Here is a 24289-nt window from a genome sequence, read left to right as displayed (position 1 = left end):
ACAGGAACGGAGATCAACATAACCAAAGCCATGGGGAAATTACTGCTGCAGAAGTAGCACAATTGTGACTGTTTTCTCTAGGATCCAAGCCTGCCTTCAAACTCCATTATAATGACTTGCTCTATATAGTCTAAAACTGTGCAGTACTGAGCCTTTTACTGGCAGTAGTCTGGCAGAATCTCTAGACGTCTTTAAAAAAAAAACCAAAAAAAATTTTTAAATTTATTTTTACATGGGAGAGAATGGACAAGCTTTCACAGATTTAGTGTTTAATACATTTAATTGAGCCAAAAATGGAGAAGGACAGAAGTGTAAATCAATGAAGGGGTTCACAGCCACTTTAGTTCAAACTAAACTGTGTTTGTTACAGAAATTTCATTTACGGAGCTGTATATAGGTAGGGAGGTGTGTGTGATGTGCAAAGTATGTAAAGAAAACTGAAGTGCTCCAGCAAAACAATTACAGTCTGCAGTCCAGGTACAAAAAATAATGACATTTTATTTCTAGCTTCATTGCTTAAAAATGGTCTTTAAAGCTGAGACAGATTTGTGCTGTTAAATTGAAACATTAAAAGGAGACTTGAAGAGCTCTGGTAACAGTAGCAGCTCTGGAACAATATGGTTAAAATTTTCTTGCCTAGAAATCACCGGCTTGGTGATTTGAAGAATTCAGCTCTTGAAGCAAGATGTGGAAGGTGGTAGAGGAACTGATACTGCCAAGATCATGTGCTGTGTCCTAGCACTGAGCAGGATTAAATGCCCCTTAAAATGCTGTGGGTTTTGCATTTATTTTCTCTAATAATGATTTTAACTAGTGAACCTGCACTGGTATTAGTAACTAAGGGAAACATTTAGTTTAGATTAGATATACAGTCCACTTTATCCACTCAGGGATTTAACTTCAAAGCTAGCTTGGGACCATGAATATTTCAATTATGAGTTGCTATTAAACTTCAATCAGTTTTCAAAAAGCAAACATAATATGTGTATTTATAGTTAGGTGTGGGCTTTAGATATTATGAGTGAGATCAACAGCTAGCACAGCTTTATGTGGTATTATTGACGTTATTGGAATTACGCATATTTCTATTAGCTAAGGATCCAGCACGTCAAGTTTGCCCTTAATGCTTTAAGCTTCAGTTTACCTGTTTAAAAGTAAAATTTATTTTGTTACTCCTTTATGTCTTCTGGAAAGAGGTCCTTCCTACCATGAAAATGTTGGTAATGCCTGCATTTTCAAGCCTTTCTGTTTTGTCATCAAAGCCCCATCTTCTCTTATCTTTTTATTAAATATTTTTTGAACTTGACAAAACTATCACAAAAAACCTTTTTGCAGTTTTATTTAGAGTGAGTGGAATGTTGAGTAGATAACAACCAGCTTGTTTGGATGAAATTTGGAAAACAAAGCACTGTTTAGTTTCTTGTAACTTTCTGCTTTCTGTGAGCACTGAACTTCTTAAATTCTCAGGGAGAAAATTGTGTATGAAAAAAGATATTTTTAATTATTTTTACTTTGTTTTGAAGTTGCACTGGAAAAATATTGAATTGTATATTAAATAGTGTAATTTTCTTACTTTTTCATTTTCGTTCTCACAAGAAATAAAAATTCCACAGAAGGAGTGAGGAATCACTTCTACAGGCTTTTACTTAATTCTGTTTTAGGCAGGTTGGTTATGCCTCTTTCTGAATCTGCTTCTATAATGCAGTTCACGTGTTTGCTGAAATTCGAGTGACTTCCTAATGACTATTCTTTAACAATAACATGAAAAGTTGCATAAAACAAAGAAGTAAAAATCTGTTTCCTCTAAAAAGGTGAATGTTTTGGGGTGTTTGGTTTTTTTTTTTTAATCGGCATTCTGTACGTGACATTTTTCCAAATTCTTATCCAATTCATAAAACTTAATTAAGCTGGTTTTCTGTCCATATAAAGTCAGTATTCACATTTGGAGAAGGGTGACCTGTGTTAACTTCCTCAGATAAGGTTTCCTATTGTTTCAAGTCCATTTTCATATACTGAGGAGGAGCCAGATCCTGAACTGCTTGTAATCAGTGGCAAGGCTTTCAGATACTGTAGAACAGCGAGGACTTTCCACTCCAGGAGTAAAAATGAATAAAGTGTTCAGTTTGCTTGAAGTCAATAGCTGTTGAGGTGAAGATTACTTGCTCCTATTGTTTGGATGGTTTCTGTGACAGACACAAGAGGAAGTAGGTAGGATTTGCTGATGTTTAAAAGATGTAGTTGGCAAAGAAAACTTGGTATTGTCAACAAAACACTGAATTGTAATGCGACCTTGGTACAATTGGTTACAAATGGGGATTACGGTGCACCAAACTAGATTGCCTGGTGTCTTAATAACATAATCACGGTTTATTTTGTTTCAATAATATGTATTTGCACGGATCTATTTTTCAGCGTTTTCTTTTTCTATTTTTTTTCTTTTGCCCTGAAATGTCAGTTACATATTTTAAATTAAAGTTAAATTCTGGGGTATGACTTTTATTTATTACTTAGTTTCTATTGATAAGGATTTGTCTTGTGCTTCACTTTCTTGATCAGTTTCCTTCCTTCTCGTTCGCTTTGTTCCTGTATTGTTTCTGAGATCATCACAGCCTTAACTTAACACTGCCAAGGGGTAAATGTCAGTGTTAGACCACATCTGTTGACAGTAAATGGGAAGGGCTGGCTGTAAAATCCATGCTCCTCTATGTCTGATTAAACTTTCAGATAAGAAAAATACGTTTTTTAGTAGTGATTTTGTTGCTGATCTTTCATGACCTTTATTCTTTCTCTTACCTCTTTTTTTGTTCCTCCAGGTTTAGCAAAGGAGCGCTTTCAATGTAGATGCCAGAAGCCTTAAATTATTCAGGGATGTGCTTTTTAGGTGCTCTGGCTTGCAATCTTTAAAAGCCTGTTAAAGAGAGATTCTTTACATAGACTTCAGGTAGCTGTATTCTTCTGTCATTTTAACTAATGGTGTAGGATATTCCAAATGCAGTTTAAATGAGGAAAAGCTTTAATATTATTTATATATTTGCAGCATACAAAATAATGAATTTTTTTTGCATTATCAGATGAGAAATGCTTTGTTTGTTTTATTTTCTTTCTCTTTCTTTCTGTGATTTAAATTTCAAATGTGAATTTCAGAATTAGAAGAGCATTTTCTGCTTGCTTTAGTATAGCAAGAGCTAGTGAGCAATTGATAGAGATTAATTTTCCCTTATTTTGACATATTTTGGAGAAAAAACCCCACGCAATTAAAGTAGAAAACACCAGAATAAGAGAAGTTCTGACAGGCCTACTGAAGTCAAAATGAGGTTTATTTACTGGATTTAGCTTTGGTTTTGATGCAGAATAGTTTAATTTTGCAGCTTCTAGAAAAAAAATTAATGGATTTTAAAAAAATGACATTTTTTTAATGTGATGATTCATTACATAGGCAGCTGGTAGTCATGTCTTGGTAGTGCAAAATGTTCTAGAAATTGCAGTTGGTAGCGTTTTGGTTGTCTGCGTATGGCAAGTTGCACACATGAGCATCTTTTCAAGTTGGTTTTTTTGAGAGTCTTTTGTTTGTTTGTTTGCTGGGTTTTTTGGTTTTGTTTTGATTTGGTTTTGTTTTGTTTTTAATTTGCCTTTATTTAGAGTCTGTGTGTCTGGAATAACCTTTCCTTTGAGTGTAGCTCTGCGAGCACGGTGCTGCAGCAGGCAGTCCGACAGATATCCTGCAAGGTGGTGCTACTTATTCCTGGTGCTGAGCTATTCCCTTGTAGGGCTTTCTGCTGCAGCTGTGTTTTGTTTCTTGCCACTTGTCTTGAAACTACTTCCTTCCATAGGTCAGATGTTGTCAAATACAGAGACATTTGCTTACTTCTTTCAGTGCATGCCCGACTGTGATGGATTCTTTCTGAAGGGCTGTGAGAGTCAGGGCTCTGTGGTTTGTTCCTGCCTTTAGCTTTGCATGACCTTGGGCATGTTGCTTAACATCTTTGTTTCTGGTTTGAAGTAGGTACCGAAATGCATGTATCGCTGTGCTGTGAGATACACTGTTTTCTTAATGATCACTTATCTGGAGATCTCAAAAGCGTTTTACAAAGACAGTCCAGTGCAATTGCTGTTGTAAGAGCTGGAGAGGTCAGACTGAGGAGTCGATGCTGACCACCTTATCTCCCTTCACAGTTGCCTTAGATAGCCTTGCTTCTTTCATTGTATCCCTGAGCACTTGTTTCCTTTGTTTAAAGCAGGACTGAAACTGTTACCACCTGTTAACTTTCTTTTTTCTATTATTTTTTTTGTTGTTGTTTTTTTCCTTTTTCATTCGCATTCAAAAGAAATTAAGATTTAGTGTCTTTCAGAAAACTTGTTTTGTAGCTCATTGACGGGGCATTAGGCTCTGGTAATAAGGCTTTTGTTTTTCTTCTTTTTCCTCTAGAAGACTTTTGGATATATTTAAATCTGCCATAATTGTGACCGTAATTGCAAGATTTAATTCTTGAAAAAGTTTTACCATGAGGGAGAGTGTGGATCTTAATGCTCTTGACTTGTGATCTTAATAGTGGAAAAATTATGGGTTTGCTTTGATTTTAATAAGCAGTTTCTATTTATTTGCATTTCTGCTTGTATTTTTATACTAAATTTCCAGCTTTGAAGGTGCAAAGACTTTAGATTCTCCTGGATTGCAGCAGTGGTAGGGGCACACAGATTATGTAAATACTGGTGGTAGCAGCAGCACTGTGAAACGAATCAGTAGCACTGTGAAACAAATTAGAAGACCCCATCATAGCTTTTTGGTTTTTAAAACTTTTAAAGCGGAACCTTTCTTTCAGAGTGATGTGAATTTTATTGTGGATGGAAAGGTATGCTCTGGGCATCCGCAGAGCCAGAAGACACCTTATGCAGACGTGGTTTAACTGCACAGCACCAATCTGAACCTGATGGTCTGCAGCAGTTGGGGGCATGAGGGAGCCCAGGCAGCTGGACAGGGTTCTTCTTGTGGGATTTTGTCCCCCTGTCTTCCTCCTGCCCTTCCACTGCCATGTCCCTGCTCAGCCAAGCTGAGTTAGTTTCCTTTCCTTAGAGCCTCATCCTTGTTTGCTGCTTTATAGCAGATTAAAGGCTTGGGTTGCATGTGAACGTTATCAGCTAATGAATAAACTTCAGTCATCCTGTCCTGTGATAAATCTGTCTCGTAGATCAAAGATGAAGCATGTAGACCTTTTTTCTTTCAAATGGTAATTTCTTAAGGCTGTCAGATCACTTCCTAAGGTCTGTTTACATAAAAACAAAAACATTAAACATATTTTATTCAAAATGTTGAATTCCCAGTTTTGAGAAAACCTTCTATTTCCTCTCTGAGGAAGCCTCCCCTCCTTCCTTTTGTGAAGGTCCCATCTGTGGAAATACGAGCGATCCTCACATTATAACTTGTGGTCATGGTAGTATTTTCTTACCACTACAGTTATTTCTGTTTTAATCCAGATAGTTGTTAATTTCATCATGAGTATGTATATGTATTAGAACATTTTCTCCATTCCAGTTGTGTTAAACAAAGTGTGCATGAACTTTTTTTAGCTTTATTTTCACACAGAAACCAAGCAAGGCAGGCTGAAGGGTCTTTGTGATTCTATTTTGTTACAAAACCCTTATTATCCTAAAACTCCTTTGCATGCAGTGTTTTCACAAAATGAGTCTTGTATTTCAAGAGCAGTCTAAATAATGATTTGAAAATCTATAAGTTCTGGAATGGTATAAAATAAGGAGGCAGTCTGCAAGCTGAGTTCATCCACTTCTATTTATTACACGTTTCTTTATGTAAAATTTTTTTGCAGACTGTATAATTTTTTTATCTTTTTTACTTCTGCTTGCTGCCTCAGCAACTGGAGATAGAAATCAGGCTCTCCTACAGAGTGCTATAAAGTTTTCAAGGGGTATAGCAGTTAAAAAAAGGAGGAGAGAGTGAAACTCCTCAAGCCATCAGTTAAGCACTGAGGAGTGTGTGACACATTCGTGTCATGTAGGACAGAGGTAGCCCTCCATAAGCATACAGGAAAAACAGCCCTTGTTTCAGGTTCTACGTCCCTTTGTTTTGGTCCTGTGCATTTCAGTACTAGGAAGTAATTACAGTGAAGCCATTTATAAGCCGATAAACATGCAAAAATGATTATTGATTCTTTTGAGTTTGAGATGTCATCAGTGTTTTTTCGAGGAATGATCTAAACCTAGTCTAAACTTATAAATGGAAAACTGATTATTTTATCAAGACATGTGCTTGTCTTTTCCCTGAGAGGGATTCCTTTCCTTTAACTTATTCTTCATTCTCTTTGTCTTCAATACATTACTCTTACCTGTTCCTGGATTCTAGTATGACCTTGATGGGGTGAATGGAGAAGTGAACTGTCTTGGTAAAGGATATCTTTATTCTTACAAATTTATTTCTTCTTTAAGCTGAGGATTATGCATGTTAGAAAAGAGTGAATCATTAGCAGCTTTATTCCTGGTTGTCTTTTTTCCTGTGGCTGTTTATGAACTTATTCAGCAAATGTGGTTGCCAGTAAGTTAATGTAGTGAAATATTTTTTAGCAGTGACATTTACTGCCGAGTCCTGCAGTCACTGAATAGGAAGGTTACTGACTGGCCAGGTTTTTGTCTTTAAATTTATATATTATGAGTCGTCATCAAGGACATTTGAAAAATTACATGTGCAAAAACAATTCCCAGTCTTGCTAATTTGATTCTCTTTGCTCAAAGGTTGTTTCCTTTCTGCTTGTAATGTATACCTAAAAAAGATAAACTGTTTAATTCTTTTTTAATACTCTGTCTTCGTGCTGAAACTGAATGTAATGTTTCTTTATTAACCATCTGTTAATAAAATTTCACATGACCAAAGCAATAAGAGAAATGGAGACAACAGGGAGTTTTTAAAGTGTCAGTATTCAGTAAAGACAAAAAGTTTCAAGCATTTGGGATTAGAATTTGGGAGTTGGATTAATCCAAGTTTATATACTCAGTGCGTCTATACATAGATATATAGATATATATGTATGCTTACATGCGTACAGGAAATACATCATATAATTGTCAGTCTTACTGACAGTTTGCACATATAAAATAATCATAAAACTTTAGGAACACTTGGCTTCAGAAAACATCAGCAAGTGTATTGGTAATGTACATTCAGTTACAAGTCTCATATGCAGTAAGAATGCTTTAAGTAGCAGCAGAAGCCTTAAATATCTGTGCTGAGAACTAGCACCTGGTTGCAGGTGGTCAAAATTCCACTGGCTCCAGAAAGAGCTCTTTGCTAAGAGTCTTTGAAAATCGGCCTACTTAAATATAGTCTTGACTTTATGTTCCCAGACGTAACCACTTCTGACAATGGCTTCTTTGTTTCCCTGTTGAATCAGTGATAAAAATTGTGAGCTGAATTTTACTGTTGACTTATTTCAATGGCCCGCACCTTTTCCACTGGAGACTGCAGGTTTTGCAGTGGTTTTTGGTAGTGAATTAAAGAATTAGATTTCAGGCTTGCTTTAATGATCTGTGAACGTGATCTGTTAGGGTTGTGTTACTGGTGAGCATTTGTGCAAATTGCACACTGAGGCATGAAGGGCACATGTATTTAGGGTGGTGACAGTCTCTTTCTCCGCGTGAAGTAAACAAACATCCCATTAGCGACCCTGAGTTAGTGTATACCTGTTTTATGAATTTATACATATTCTTACTGTTACAGGCAAAATTAAATTAATCTCAAAATGCACTTTTGTTCCTTTTTAGTGCCTGTCACTGAGAGTTGATAAAATAAAAACAAATTGTAAATAATCTTTTAAACTAGTTGTTTAATTCATGCTGGAGAGCACTGTGTGTAGTCCATTTCATTATTTGTTGGTTTTTTGTGCTCGAATATTCTTGAGTAACTATCTGACAGGCATGCTTATCCTTAAGGATAATCTTTTATTAAGATGCTCTTTTATTGTGAGGATATTCCTGTTTTTATAGGGATACAGACTGACACATGCATTATGGGTCTCTGACCTACTTCAAACTAGAAGTCACCTTCTCACACTAGTTTGGATTATGGCAGAACCAGCAATTAAATCCAGTTTCTTTCACGTTTTGTCCAGTTTCAAGTACAAGATCAGTAGCCCTCTCATAGATGACTGTTAGCTCTTTGCATGAATACATCAGAAAAGAACAAAGATAATAATTATATTGATGTAACTTGAAACTTTTCCATAAGAGGGGAAATGAGGCAGAATCAGTTCCTGTTTGTTTTCTGCTGTGGGCATCTTTCCTAAATATCAAGTTCATGATACCTTTAGATAAATAGAAAAAGTACAAAATGGTTTATTTTAAAATTTACTATTATGTTTGGGAAAAATGCTTGTTATAGTTTCCAGAGGTTTTTTCCATATTCTGTTTTTACAAAACCTATTTAAATCCAGACCTGAAACATCAAACTGCAGATTTACCTGAAGTGGAAAGTATATGTGTGTGTGTGTGTGTGTGTGCATGTGTAAAATGCTGGGATATTATTGGATATTTTAGTAATGGAAATTACATAGTGCTTAGCCATTACCTCTCACAATTTAAATTAAATTTTGAAAATTGCTGCAAATGGAAATCCTGTCCTCAGAAAAGCACACAGACCCTGATACAGTGGCCAGCTCTTCTCTTTGCATTTAACTTTATTGATAATTCCCAGGTAGGAATACAATTTAAGTTTTCTCCCAGGCTTGATTGTACATTAAGAACTTCCTCTTTAGCAGAAGCTCAAAAGGTGGATTGCCTGTTCTTGCACCGTGCCCGGGAGCCTTTGGAGCCAGATACATTATCAGTAACTGCAGGAAAAAATGCCCCTGATCTCCTCCCAGGATTTTAACACGGAAAGCAAATGTAGGTGAATTGCAGCCCCGTTTCTCTGTGTGGTCGTGGAGGTTGCAGATCCAGTATAGAGGGATTAAAAATTCTTCAGATTTTTTTTTTCCTCCCTATAATCGTCTTCAGCTATCCACGTGTTTTAGTTCAATTGCTACAGAACGCAGCTGGTTTAATTTTATTAGGTTACTGCTTCCTTCTCCAGAGAGCCCTAAGCCTCTGTTTACTTTGGGGGCAGGGAGAGCTCTTCGTCCTGCCTCACCTGCTCTCCTCAGACATCAAAGTGAGCCAGTTCACTCCTCCTAGCTTAATCTTTCCCTTCTCCCTCCCACCAACGTTCTGCAAATTTCCTTGTATTCTTCTCAGTTATCCAGTGCCCATGGTATTTGTCAGCAGGTTCACTTTTGCCCTGGAGCTGCTTGCTGGGAGGCAGAGAACCTCTGGCTGCACTTTTCACTCGACTGCCTGCAGCTGTGAGTCTCCTGCAGCAGGACAGGTAAACTGTCTGGAAAGGAAAGAGAGCACTGCAGGGAGTGGACATAAATCGGAATAAAACAGTGCCTGTGACAGCATTTCTATGAGGCCGCTGCTTTTGGAGGCTAAGAAATGTGTTGGTAACTGCAGCTCCTGCTGCCTGAAAACACCCTCTGGACAATTCTTAGCTGGAAAGTGGAAATCTTTTGGGGGATAGAGGCAAAGAGGGATCAACTAACCAAAATTATGCCAAAATGTTCCATGTTTGGGTGTAAAAGAGTAGAGACAGTCTTCTAATACTGTCTGGCAGTTCAACCAGGTAGCAGCTGCCCAAATACACTGTCAATTTAGGACAAAGGACCTACACTGCCTTAACTAGGTGTTTACTAGCAACCTTCTAGAAAAGTTTGCCTTGGAATTGCTCTACCTTTGGGTTTAGTGAGTAGGTCATCTTTTATTGATATTTACTGGAAGTTAGTTCCCCATCCCCCAGTCAGGTGGCTTACCCTTTTGTGTGGGCTTTTTAATTTTTGTTATACTGAACGTATTCAGTGAATATACTATGTAGTTTTTGACTGGCATGGTCCTTTTAAATTAGAAGCCAAGTGGCTACAAATATCTGAATTATCTCAGTGGTGCCTTCAGCACTTCCAGTGTCAGAAAGCTGCAGGTGTACGCTCAGTAACTGCAATGAGTGAGCATTTCAGAAATTGCAACTGCACAGACAAGCAAATCAGGAATATCTTGCACTAAAAATGGGGATTTATAGCAGTGAACTAATTATTAAGCTGAATGGGTACAACCTCTAATATTGTGCTTCCTCTTCCACACTAACTGGAAACCCCTCCACCTCTCAGAGAGGGTACATCTATCATGGCAGGGGAGTCTTGGGTTAGCTGCCCCAAAATAGCTATACTGGCAAAATTTTTTAGCATCTTAGCACGCAAGCTTTAGAAAAGAACATTTCCATTTAAGAATTATACTTCTTTTCTTTTGTAAAGAAGCATCTAGAAGAATTTCTTTGCTGAACAGGGGCAGGACCATCACGTTGTCAAATACACTGTCCTGTAGGGAAATGGCGTATTGCCTGCATTATAGTGATGATTTTGTTGGTCACCCCTTTCCTGTGTACAAACGCCCTTATACAAACCTGGCTGATGGATACTGCTGCAACTTTGGTGTGCTATAAGTACAGTGCACCAGTTTTCTATTTCAACACTTTTTTTAGCCTCAGGTGCTAGTCTCAAAGAGTTTGTGTTAATTCCAGATCATAGTAAGAATAAGGAAAATTATGGTGAATATATAGAATTAACATAATCTAGAGATGAACAGTTGATTCAATTAATTTAAAATTGAGTTTCATCAATGCAATTTTTTGTCTTTTAGTCATTAATCTGTAATGCTTTTTACTTAAAATATTAGGAAAGAAAAAAACATCACACTCCAAATCAAGAGCAAGTTATTTTAGCAAATAATGCTTGCTAAGATGGATGCATTACTGTAGATCTTAATGTCCAGAATTTCCCAATATCAATTGTAGGAAACTAAGCTGTTATTTTCCATCTTGCAACTCCTTGGTAGTAAACAAAAATGAATTTCAGCTTTTGCTGCAGTCCATTTTCATCTGCTTGCTACTTTTTCCTAATTCAAATTCAAAATCAATTTTTTTTTTTCTATTCTCATACCATGTCATCTGAGAACAGTCCATGTAGTCTTTGAGGACAAAATCTCACAATTTTGGGCTGTCTTTTATTCTTCACCTTCCTCCCCATCCTTTCCCACCCCCTGAGGATTGTAAAGACTATGCTATTGCGTAGAGTTCATACGATGCAGCATTCAAGTAGACCATTAATTGACATGCACAGTATTGTAAGCTTTAGTGTGGAAGAGAAAATAAGCAATTTGCTTCATTTTGCAGTGTGAGTTCTGACTGTTATTAAAGTGCATTTGTAGTTGCATATTTTCCAGTAAAGGTGACAGATTACTTCAAAGCTGGTATTTTCTTTTTGTTAAACAAGGTTCTCAAATAGATCCATCTTGCCCACGTATTCTATTCTTGCCAGTTGGCTTTGAAAGCTGGTGCTTGGGCTCATCGTTCAGAACTAGCTTCCAAAAAATGAGGTCCCATGCTGTTTCTATCTTTTGAGCTGGTAGGGGCTGGAAGGATCTGATCTGAAGCCAAGGCGAAGACTGAATTGATGGAATCATATATAACAGCTTTGCCAAGTACTGCCCAGTCATGAAGTCCCACTTTCTGGGAAAGAGCACTGACACATGGGGTGGCAGAGCATTCTCTGTGTTAAGGGCTATCCAGAGATTTCCTTCTCTGGAGTTGGAGTTAGGCTGCCACATAAGAAAGAGCTAGCTTTTTATTGAACGCTTTTTCACACATTTACAAGTTGTTACTTTCTTCTGCATGCTGCTTCCCCATTTTCTCTCCAGTTATACATATCCATTGGAACAGGAGAAAGCTTTCTGCTCTTTATTACAGTATTACACATATTTTGACCATATGTAATGTGTCATTGCAGAGGCATGCTTGCACATTCATTGTGCTTACTTTCATTTGACTCTGTGTGCACACACAAATACCCAAACACATTTGCAGACTGCTTCAGGTGAATGGGCACTACTTGGTGAGTCTGGATGGAGCCCAGCTGTCTTTAGGTCTGAATTTTGCATCTTGAAGGAGTTCTAGTTTTCTAGATGTAATCGTAAAATGGAGAATAATATAGAGATAATTTATTTCTTCAAAAAGGTACTAGATAGGAATACAGAGATTCCTCCCATCCCCACCCTCCCCTTTCTAGGAGTTTTCATTTGTAAGGTAGTGAATGTTCAGGTCTCTTGTCTATGTTCAGTTTTTCTATAAACTGCCAGGATAGTCTCTGAAACCACAGTGATGATACATATCTGTGTGTCAGACATCCAATTTGTCACCAACTTCTTCTAGTATCTGGCAGAGACCAGGACCTAAATGAAATCCAGTTGACTGGAGCTCAGCTAAGATCTGATAGAGGTGACTTTGATAGATAAGTGGTTGAGGAACTTGGTGGAGTCTGTGTAGATGTAATCTGTTCAGCCACTTTTAAATCAGTCCACAGTCTTCTAGTCTTGCTCATTTCTACAGCTGTTGCAGTGGTTAGAAACAAAATGGTTTTTTGCAAGAGATCACATAGGGTGAAAATAACTGCAGATCTTGCTTCAGTAATCCATGCTTGCAGTCACTTCTGTCTTCAGCTGTAGCAGTCTTACGTATTTACAGGCTTTTAATTCAAAATCATTGGGAACAGTTTAGCTGGAAATATTTGCTTACCAGCCTTTACTGTCCCAGCTCTGTTCATCTCTCACCTCTCCTACCTGATGTTTTTATTTTAACATCATACCGTACAATCATGCATGTTGAATTTTATTTCAACATGTTACCATACTAACATCTTTTTGTTAGTATGGTAAGCACAGTAACCTCCAGGGTATGAATGAATGGTCAGCTATGCCAAATACCTGCTTCTGATGAGTCCTGAGCATCTCAAAGTTACCAGTAAAACTCTTCAAAATATATAGTACAATGAAATTGAAAGAGCATCCTGATTTGTCATCCTGATATCTTTAATCTGATGCTTATTAAATGATTGTTGAAATTCAGAGTGCAGCTGTCTACAAAGGTTTAAAGTACAAATCATAATGATCTAGAAATAAATAATCAAGAAATATCTTCCAGAATGCAGGAGGCTATTGTTTCATTAATAAAATGCACATTTTTGAAACCTCTTTGGAAAATATATATAGAGCCTAGCATTTCCACCTAGAAAGCTATAGAGAAAATATTTGGTTTTATAGCTGACTGCATCAGATATGCAAATACCTATCATGAATATATGATTCAAATATTAAGGTGGCTGTTGCTAAAATAGGGCATTTCAGGACTCATGTGAGCCCACAGTGTTGTATTTGGATTTTTTAAAAATGTTTACTGATAACAGCACCTAGGTCATTACTATCACCTAAGATGTAACTAGCATTTTATGCTCTTTGACGAACCGTTCAATAAACTGCTTGAAAGCAGATTTTTTTTTTATTATTAATGCCTACCTGTTGTACTTACAGCATAAATAATTTGTTTGAATCATCAGGTGAGTGCTGTTAAGTTATAGTGAGCGAGGAAAATGGCAAAAACACGAATTAGGGTCCCTGTCCTTAAGTGTATTTCAGTTTGCATTTTGATAGCAGTTTAGAAATGTTATCGCCTGTTTTGTCACAGACATAATTCACATCTTTCTTCAGGCACTGTAAACAAGAGAAATGGTTTAATGGCTCCATAAAAGGCACTCTGTGCTGATAGCTGAGATTAGACCCTTTAGTAATGGATTTTTGTGTGTTGGGGGAAGGGGAGGGCTTGGCAGAGGTAAATGTACTGGAAAAGAATCTTGGAGAGACTCTGATGTATCTGAAGTGCCTGCTGCATTTCTGTGTGTATCGAGATAGATTTAAAGTGTGACAGAGTTGGCTTTATCAGTACAGGGGCCTTTTCTTCTTGCTTTTGAAATTTTACCAAGTATTATCTTGGGTCACCTCAGCCAGTCTAGTACCTGGAGTTGCAGAGGTATTAGCTTATTTTTAAATCTTCTGTCTTTTCATCTTGCTGTTGAGTCAAGTTCCCTATATTCAAATGTGTTCAGGAAATCTCTCAAAACTTACATTGCATATTAGCAATTTTGCCTCAATCGATGATAAAAATTAGTGAGTTTATTTACAGAATTGGGTTTAGAGAATGATTTGAGAGCCTAAATTTGAAAAGCAGCTCAGAAACAGCATGTTTAGACCATGACTTACTTCCTTTTCAGGTACTCAAAGTCCTCAAACTTAATACATGTGAATATAGTATTACTTAGGAGACGTTGGAGTTCACTAGCAGAAGCAAGGTGTGGTATAAAATCAACTGCTGTTAATTGATTTTTTACCATATAAATACATACTCTTGACCTACAAGTGTTGAATAGGACATCTTTGTCTCTTTGGTCAGCAGAGTCAACACTGCTTGCCATTAGCCAATGTCATCGAGTTACCAGTAATATTTCACAGCTTTGAAAACATGTTTAAAACCATTCTAATTCTTTAAAAAATCAAGTAAGATTTTATCGTGTGTTCTGGGCAGGAATCTGAAGTTTGAAAGTTTGAAGTTTAGTTGTTGTTCAAAGGAGAAATGACTTGCCACTTCACATAATATATTCCTCATTTCTTCTTCATCTTGAATAATCATCTCTTGAATTGAAAAATATTTTAAGCCATTGCTTAATGTAGTGCATTTTGGGGCTTTCTTAAAATAAGTAGATTCAGTCCTATCTGTACAGAGGTGATACACTTCCTTTTTCTCAGGCTAGAAAGGGTACAAATGAGACCTCTGAAACAAATCGATTCCTTCTTTGATTTCAGAGTTCTTAATAAAATTGTTCTTAATTTGAGTCTTCTTTGGGTGTTATTAGGAACAGAATTGTCAGGGATTAGGCTGTTGACAGATAGCAAAGGAGGACAGCACTTCTGAAGGAAGGATGGCAGGTTTCACCCTATGTTTTTGCAGGTTACACATGAGTTTCCTTCGTGGTGAAATCATTGCTTTGTATAAAATCTAGGTCTGTACAACAGCACATTATGTATAATATGCAAGCCCTTTTACTCTGCAGTTATAAATAGATATATTTATGCATAGAGAATATGCATACAGTAATGTATTATACCTTCATCAATTTGCTACAGATGGTAGCAATCCTTCTGCTTGCCTTGTATCTGTGTGTTGGCTTTGGAGATGCTCCAGACAGGGTCTGTGGGGTAAGGGTCTGTTTCTGATACTGATAAGACTGACTTTGCGTGGTAGTTGAGATGAGGTGTTGAAGCCATCCATCTAAATACACATTGTACAATTGTTTGCCTTTCAAGTTCAGAGGTAGTTATCTGTAAGTAATCACTCGGGATGAAATCTTGGCCCTTGGTCACTTCTTAATAAGATCATTATTAAGGCAGAGAGCCCGTTACTTTAATAGGGTTGAGACTCGTGTTCTGGGGTTAAGTAAAATGAATTTACCATCAGGAAGAAAGAAGTGGTGAGGAGCTGGTTGTTTAAAATGTCATTTTGTTAATTTGAATGTGTTGGTAGCTGGTATGCTGCACTAAAATTAGATTGTATAAATAAGCAACTCTGCTCTCCTCAAAAGAAAGAGGATTGAAAACATAATATAAAATCCTGTTTAGCAAAACAGTGTATGTTTAAATTCTCTTTTAATAGATGCACTATAGAATGAGTGTCACACTAAAATCAAAAGTGACGGGCAGAAGGTTTCAGTGATGATACAAAAACTGCTTTGAATGTTTGAAATGTTATTGTTAAAATAGGTCTGTCATCTTCAGCCACACTTAAGATATGATCTGAAAGGGCAAGTAGCCTTCAAGAAAGCCCCCCAAAAATGCAGTAAGTATTTTTATCAGCGTATCTTTATTTCCTTTCTGCCTCTAAAAGTGTACACTTAAGGAGTTACAGATAACGGTTAGCATGGTGACTGTGTCAGGGGACTGCCCCAGGAAGGCTTTAAATTTTACAGCTACATTATCTTTCTGGCTGTAGTTAAGATAAAGATCTAATATAAAATCACTTTGGTCTGTAATGCTCTCCCTAAATGAAGTGAAGGTGTTAACCTACTTGATTTGATACACTTTACCCTAGCTTATAAAGCTGGGAGGAAGGTGAGGTAAACTTTAATTAAAACTGCAGCACAGATGCCTTCTAGCACTGTGCCCTGTACCTTGCTAGGACTGTACAGTAAGCAAAATAAAACGTACCTCGCAGTTGAGGCAGCAGGCTGGAGCCGTGTTCAGTGAAAGTAATTTAATTAGTGTTGATCATGACTCCAGATGATGGTGATTTGATAAGGAATAATTTAGTACTTAACAGCCTTTTACATGCACCAACTCCATGTGGGAAGGTAAAGCAAATTGCACAAAATGAATGTGCTGCTTTCACTTGTGCCTGTGCCAGTGAGCTGGAAAACTGCCTGTTAGCAGACGTTCAGGCTCTCAGCGCTGTGATGAAATACCCAGCCAGTTCTCCGCACAGGGCTGTAGTGTGGGAGTCTCTGTACTCCTGTTATTTAAAAATAAATAAGGGAAGTAATTTTTCATAACAGATTAACTCCAAGGAAGTAGCAAAGTAAAAATTAAAAAAAAAAAAAAAAATAGAGCAGCATGTGGCCTTTGTGCAAATATGTGATACTGGCTTTAAAAAAGTCTTGTTGCAGTTGTGTTTTCATTTTCTGATCCAAGTTAAAGAGGTTGCTTACCTTTGCGTCAGAGTCACTGTCCCAGAGTTGCAGGGCCCATCATATGCATTAAATGTGTAGCATGCACAATTTGAGCAAGTCATGCAAAGGAGAGTCAGCACCAAAAGTTCGCTAGCAACATCCTGAAACAAACTACTGGATATCAGCCTGCTTTGCAATTACTTTGGAAAGCTGACTGGGCTGCATTTTGTCATATTATTAAATTTGAGAATTTCTTTTCAAGAAGTCCATGCAGTCTTCTTTTTCATACAAGTTCAGAGTTTTATTCAGGAAGAATTCTTTTCTTCTTGTGATGTTCACATTTTCCATCTCTGTTTCCTAAGCTGCTGTGCTGTGCGTATGCATTTGTATACATTTTATCGTCTGCTTCTCCTTTCTAATCTTTCCACATAACTGACTATTATCCACCAAATGTAATAGCTGAATAGCAGTTTTAGAGACAATTCTTGTGAGTTTTGTGAAAATACGTGGCAAAATAGCATAGTGTTATGTTGCGGATGACTCAACTGAAAGGCAGTAGTAGAAGCTGTCATGTAACAGGGCATGAGAGGATCTATTTGTGAAAGAGTTCTGTGAACATTGCCCAGCCATGAGAAAACCCATGGCAAAAGTCTGGAATCCAGACCTTACTCACAGATGCCAGAGTTTAGTGGTTGTGATGCTCACTTCTTAGACAGCGTTTCATCTGTCTCCCGCACTGAACACTGGCCTGTGTATGCAGATGAATTAGACCAGAAAATACATGGTTTGCAACAAAATGTCTTTCCCAAGTTCAGGTGCAAGAGAAGAGGCAAGATGCTACTTAATGGTGCATAATGATAGCCTGATTTTGTGCTGAGATTCCCTAACCGGAACTGCTGCATGTACGTGGATTTGCAGAGATACAAGTGTCTACGTCAGGCTGGAATTTGATGTTCATACTATGGTGTTTTGGTGACATCAAAAATCAGTGATAAAATTATCTCTGAATTCTAGGCATTTCAGAGTTCAAAAATGTATTTACAACCTCATTTCATTTAAAACTTGACATGTGTGTTTTCAAGCTGTTGTGTCATAACTTTCCTTTAGTCTTTTGTCCTCCTCTCCACTTACTTAGATTTGTCAACATCAAGTGAACTTTGAATTTTCTTCTGCTTTAATTTCTGTTAAGGTTGGATATGAAATAAGGAAAGGTGCCTGGCTTAAACTAATTTGCTTGTTAACCTTGTCTTTACTTTTGGCCTTTTTCTTAATACAGACCAACTTGTGCTTCTAATTAAAGCTGTATTTCTGTCACGCTCTCTCTGGGGTATTTTTTGCTTTTAAAAAGTATGAATTTATTTTTTTTTTCAGTTTGTGTTTTTGTATATAGTTGTATTGTATTGTATAGTTTTTGTGTCTATATCACATTTACTATTGCATTTGGTCAGGCCAGGATTTTGTCTTGTTTGTTTTTAAGAAAAAATACCTAAGCCATTTCTTCTGATTTTTTTTTAGATGGTACTTACAATTAAAGGCGCATATAATCATCCAGTTTCAAGAGTTTCACTGAAAATTTTCAAGCATTTTGTGGGACAAAAAGATTACTGATCATATACTTGAGGCTGATATATCTGAAATTTATTTTGGAGTAATTTGCGTGGCACTCCTTGAAGCAGACTACTATTGCATTTATAGCTAAAAGCTACTTCACTGATATTACTTAGAAACATTTGGTGCCTGGGAAGTATTTTGCCTCTGACAACATTTACAGCAGTTAAGCCAAATATAAGTGGGCTGTTATTTTCCTGCTAATGAGATGGGATGCTGGCCATCATTCTATTAAACAATAGAAGTGATAATAGCCAATGTGAAGGATCTCTGGTGTCTATTTTTCAGTTGACACCCAAAGAAATATTTGAAATGTTTTATTTCCTATATTGTTTTTATTATTACAGTGGATTAATTAATCGTGTGTTTAATTAGCAGTGCCTAGCTTACTTGGGAAAGCTAATTGTTGATATTGTACTTGGGTTTTAATTGGATTTTCCTTCTCTTTCCAGTGGCTTTTCATGGTCTCCCTGTGAAAATCAAGAAGGAACCCCATAGCCCATGTTCGGAACTTGGCTCCGCTTGCAGTCAAGAGCAACCATTCAAGTTCAGTTATGGGGAAAAGTGCCTGTACAATGTCAGGTAAAGCAATCGGGAGCATGTTTGCAGTAAGAACTGCTGATTTAAATGAGGACTGAATAAAGAGTAATAAAACCATAACAGAGATCTTATAAAAGTTACCTCTTCAGCAGATAACAGACTGATGAGATCATGCATTTAGCTGATGAACACTGATGGATTTGTTTACAGTTGTATCAAACACTTACATAATCATTTTAAAGCAGTGTTTTTCATCACAATGCACATCCTCTGTTCCTCCTCCATGGGAGACAGCCAGAGTTTAAAAACCCAGGGTATAAGTGTGAAATAGAAGGAAAGAGTATCTTGTTTTCTGTGAGCTGTGTTGAAAGTACTTTCAAAATGCATTATGCACATTAGGAAGGAGAGATCTGTGTAACAGGCAAGAGATTGGCAGTTCTGAGCAACACATTAGGTATTTGACAAATTTTGCAGATGTTGTATGTGTATATTCATGGATGATTACCTTTTAAAACAGTGTTTCATTAGTCTCTGCATCTTTGGTACTTACTCAAAAGCAAGTTGTCTTCTTTTATAGGCACAAATAATAAAAGCTTTATTTGTGGGTGGTGGAGGGGCTCAAAACCTCTTCATTCCTTATTGACTTTCTTTTGGTTGCATTTATGTGCCACTCCTTCCTTTGGTGTCAGCAGTGAAGGATTTCTTATTGACATTTCGGTCTATTTTCGAAACTTTCATCTTGCTTGTGAGTTTTGATTCTCATTAATGTATTATGAAAACTGTTAGCCTTTAAAGCATTATAACATTTAACTTTTTGGATATGAATAGGGAAAAAAAAAGCAAAAGACTGGCACCTTTGCCAGTCATGAGGAATGATTTTAGTTTCAAAAATCAAATGACTCCATTGATGGATTTGGTGGGTGCTAGGGGACCTGACGTAGGAAAGTATGCAAGCTCATGCTTACTATGTTCCTGATGTCTGCATTTCTCCTGGTTTGAAACAGGGATGATCAAAGTCTTCTCAAGTCCTTTCCTGATTTGAGACACCCTTGAAAATAACATCTATGTATTTGTAGGACCAGCAGTTTATTTTTGAGAGAGAGGAGTAAAAAAGCCTGTCGGGTGAGGCTGCTGACATCCTAGTACGGGTAGCTAAGCCAGCATACCATTGTTTTTCTGGGTCAGATCCCTTCCCTCTAGCTGTATTGTTTTACTGTCTCACTTTGTGGTTTGTGCAAAAGAAAAAGAGTCTTGACAGGCACTGTCAGCTCTTTGTGCTCTAGTCCAGGTGCTTCTACTTTTATGTATTTTGTATACTTCCTGTTAGAATGCGACTGTAAGACTGAGTCCTTTAAAAATACATTTCTGAGCCCCAGAGAAGAAAATGCTGTGCTGAATCACTTTCCTCTAACATGACTTCTGTGCTCTTCTCTGTGTAAAGTAGAGAATTCTTTTGCCCCAAACTGGTTAATAAGTTAGCTATAATCAAAAGCTTCTAAATGTGACACTTGTGGTGATTTTTTTCTGGATGTACATGCTATGGTTTTGGTTTTTCTTCTTTCTTCAGAAAAAATAACCTGCCTTGCTTTTCCCTTGCCTTACAAATAGTGCCTATGATCAGAAACCACAAGTGGGAATGAGGCCCTCCAACCCACCGACGCCATCCAGCACTCCCGTGTCACCGCTGCACCATGCCTCCCCAAACTCCGCTCAGACTCCTAAACCTGATCGGGTTTTCCCTACCCACCTCCCTCCATCCCAGTCCATTCAAGACAACAGCTTCCCTATGGATCACAGGTAAAATAGAAAACACCTGAGGCACCCATGCTCAAGGTGTTTCAGTTGTGGCTATAGCTCTCTTTTATGGGGTAGTACTGGCTTCCTGCCCACAGCTGTTCCCTTTTAGGTTGGGGCATCAAGGTGAAAACAGAAAGTTCATAGTGTCAGAAATGTGTGTGTTTATGAAAGGCTGGCACCCAGCTTGGTGCACTACTATAGGGGTTCGTATTGGCAGTGACAGAATTTTAATTACCTGCTGGTATTGTCTTTTGAGGGTGATTGCAGTATGCTGGATAATCTCGTCTAGGCTCCCTTTCCCACAAAAGGTTGAACCTGATAGTCTTTCAAGATCCCTTTCTAACTGGGCTCTTCTATAGTTCTGTGATTCACTTGAGGCTAGAAAGCCCTATGAGGTGATGAAGTCACTGGCAAGCGTGTTCCTAACTATAAATATCTGGCCTCTTGCTAAGCAGCTCACCTATCTAAAAGATAAGTGGCCATGTTACAGTGTTCCTGCTTCAGAATATTCTTTGGAAGGGTGGATCATTTTTCCAAGCCCTTTTGTAATGCAGCATTTCAGACAAAGATGCCAACATAAACTGTGCTTAAATAACATTAGTCTGAGTAAAAGCCACAAGAGCTAGAGACTAGAATTAAAGCTTAAACTGTCCTCAAGTCACCCTTTTTTGTTTTGATATGTTAGAAATCCCCAGAAAACTATCTTTCTTAGCTCAGTTTTACAACAGATATGCTCAGTGGATTTCCCTGTTTTTTCAGTCCAAACACTTGTTTGTGGAATTCTGTTTACCCTAACCTTTATTTCGTGGATGTGTTTTTGTATGTTGTATTGTGATTGCTCTTGAAGACTTAAAATTCCAATGGTGCGTAAAGATATATATATATATATGTTCAGAAACTTGTCTTACCTCTTAACCATTATCAAATTAAGAAAGACCTGAAAAGAAAAACAGTTGTTGGGACTGTTATTTGCATGCTTCTGCTCTAAAAAGGGCTATTATCTCCAGCTTTTTGTGCAGATAACCTCTGGAGGAGGTTGTTAAGGTTAATATTGCTGGTTTTGCTCTGCTGAGATAGCTTTAAATACCACCAAGGTTCTCTACAAGCCCTTCTGGCAGTGAAGAAATACTGAATTGGCCCCTTCACCTGCCATAGTCCCCATCTCCACCCCAGTTGTGGACTGTGGTCTAACCACAGAGGCCCCCAGTGAAGCCAGGAGTGGTTTAGATCACAGGATGCTGGATAAATGTGTTTCTGTATGTACACCAAAGTCAGGCTGTGGGAGACTGAAATCGGCAGAAGCTAAATGGCTTACGTGCAGAGAACAGTAGTAAGATTTTTCAGATGAAAAAAATCTTCTGTTATAAAGCAACTTGTAAAGAAAGCACTGAACCTGTATGTCAGCCCTAGCCTGAGTATTTATAGACATTTGCATACACCTTGGTATATTTTCTGTACCCATAACTTTTGCTCTGTGCAAGCTTTGTAGGCTCTTTACATGATTTCTGCTCCCTCCCACCCCATCCTTGATATTTATGTTCTTTAGGGCATTTTGCACTAATGCTTCCGTTCTATTATAGAACATCATGTGTTCTAATAAAGTCCAAAACAGCTGACTCAAGCAACAAAATAATATCATATTTCTCCTTTTTAAAAGAAAGGTGGAATTGGAGTGGAAGATATTTTCCCCAATTTTCTTATTTATTTTGAATCTTGTGTATGAAGCAAACATGTACTTCATATTTTTTGTGAAATTAAAATTTTCCTAGTTTACAAGGTGAGATACAACTACAATGAGTGTATTCAGAATATGTCATTTAAATAAATGATGTGCATATGTGAGTTCATGTATGAGTCTATAACTCAAGGCACAATTTTTTGGAACACGTATTGATGGCATAGGATGCACATACAGCCCGTGCATCTTCATACAGGGCATGAGTATCTGAACGATAAGTGGTCCTAACAAGTACCAACAGGAAACAAATCCACTTGTATAAACAAATGGCTTGATTCCATACAAAGCTTCCAGTACAACAAGTATTATTAACTTCCTTTGAGGCTTTGTGAGTGAGTCTGTTTCTTATTTTATCTTCAAGTTGCAATTTTCTGATTCACTCCTTGACAGTTCTTAATGATAATTTCTGCTTCTTTTTTTGGCTAATGAAAAAAGGAAAAGAGGGAAATGAATGCAGTGCCAGTCAGCCTAACTGTTTCATAATACATTTGAGTTTCTAAGTTTATTTTCTGCAGGTGTAGGTGGAATTGCAAAACCCAATGTTACAGTGCAGTACTCTTTCTACTGTAAAAATTATAGTATTTACAGCAGCATTAGAAAAATTCATTTTGTCTCCACCACTACATTATAATAGTTTCTATCTCTGTAGTTTCTACAGTATTTATATTTAAGCTATGATACTAAATATTTGTCAGAACAAGTTACTGCAGTATTATGACAGAGGGTAGTAGAGTTTAAATTGTTATAGAAATATGTATTACCTATGAGTTGATAGTCAAGGGTTGTATTGCTTGTGCAATCAAACGCCTGCATTGTGCTTCACTCACAGAGTTTTCTCCAAGGGGAAGTCTTTTGCTTGCATGAACCAAAGTTGGTTCAGATCCAAAGTACAGGAAGCTCAAGAATTATTAGGTCTTAATTTTTTTTAGTGTGACAGTAAGAAGCTTCCAAAGAAAGGCACTAGTTACTTTTTTTTTTTTTTAAAGTGTGTCTTGTTTATAATAAGTGATAACAGGACTAGTAAGCAGTTTGTTGGAAGAACATTGCATCTGCTGCTGATTAGTGAGGACACAATTATTACTGCTGTGGGGTTTACTACTGTGGTAATCTGCAGGAGATAACAGGAAGACATCATGCAGCTCATCAGGGCTCAGTGGGAAAATAGCATCCTTGTACTCTTCTGTATGCTTCTGAACCTGCAGATGTCCAAGTAATTACATTCAGGCCTTTTAGTTCAGGTAGATAGGTTTTATGGATGAAAAAACACACACAGGTTCTTGACAGTAGCATTGCATGTAAATCAAGTTAATTTAAAACTGAATTCTCTTATTTTATGCCCACTGAAGAGCATTTGGGAGTGGCAAATGGAAGTGTGGCTTGCATGGATTACAACTTTCATGTAGAAATTACTAAGGGGAAAAGTTAAGGCAGGAGAGTAATTAATTCTCATAGTAAAAATTTGTGCCCTCTCCTTTTACTGGGGTGCTGACAATCCCTTCCTGTTACAGTTGGAATGCAGTGCCATCCTTTTGAGTCAATCTCTCATGGCACTACCCCGAGAGGACAGAACAGTGGACTTTCACCCTGGGATGTTTCCAAATGTTAGAGCAGACAACACACTATTCAAAATGTGTTTATTGTGGTCAGAATGGTTTCCATGTAACAGTGAGATGGGTAAGAGTAAATTAGAGTATGAGCAAGATGTTGCTAACCCTTGTGAGAGAGCAGAGAATGCTACCTTACACCTCCTTCATGTTACTGTGGGAAAACGTCAGTCTTTCTACTGTTTTGAAGCTGGTGCATTTCCTGTTTGCCTCATCTGTTGACAGAAGGTATTGAAAGCAAAGAGGATGTGATGGAGACAGGTGTTAGGGCTGGTATTAATAGGTGAGATTTTTGTTCCTTTGCTTGCCGCTGTTGTACAACGCAAGTGATCCTGACAGGAGCGCTTGGCATGATCATAACCAAAATGTTT

At 37.5% G+C, this 24289-nt stretch overlaps 1 protein-coding gene across 5 annotated transcripts in view; it reads left to right on the top strand.

Moving 5' to 3' along the window:
* ETV1 (ETS variant transcription factor 1) overlaps positions 1-24289 on the top strand; it is a 66619-nt gene that overhangs the window by 15222 nt on the left and 27108 nt on the right. For 4 of the 5 annotated variants that reach the window (XM_085050823.1, XM_085050824.1, XM_085050825.1 and 1 more), the window contains 2 exons: positions 18692-18821; positions 20388-20576. In XM_085050823.1, coding sequence (XP_084906949.1) covers positions 18692-18821; positions 20388-20576 — 319 coding nt within the window. Of the gene's footprint in view, positions 1-3511; positions 3543-18691; positions 18822-20387; positions 20577-24289 lie in introns of those variants that run through there. The other variant, XM_085050827.1, reaches the window with a different exon arrangement.

The sequence above is a fragment of the Lichenostomus cassidix genome, chromosome 2 (assembly GCF_008360975.1).
Source record: "Lichenostomus cassidix isolate B80296 chromosome 2, HeHo_3.0, whole genome shotgun sequence".
Taxonomy (NCBI): Eukaryota; Metazoa; Chordata; class Aves; order Passeriformes; family Meliphagidae; genus Lichenostomus; species Lichenostomus cassidix.
This window is presented reverse-complemented; position numbering and strand designations above follow the sequence as displayed.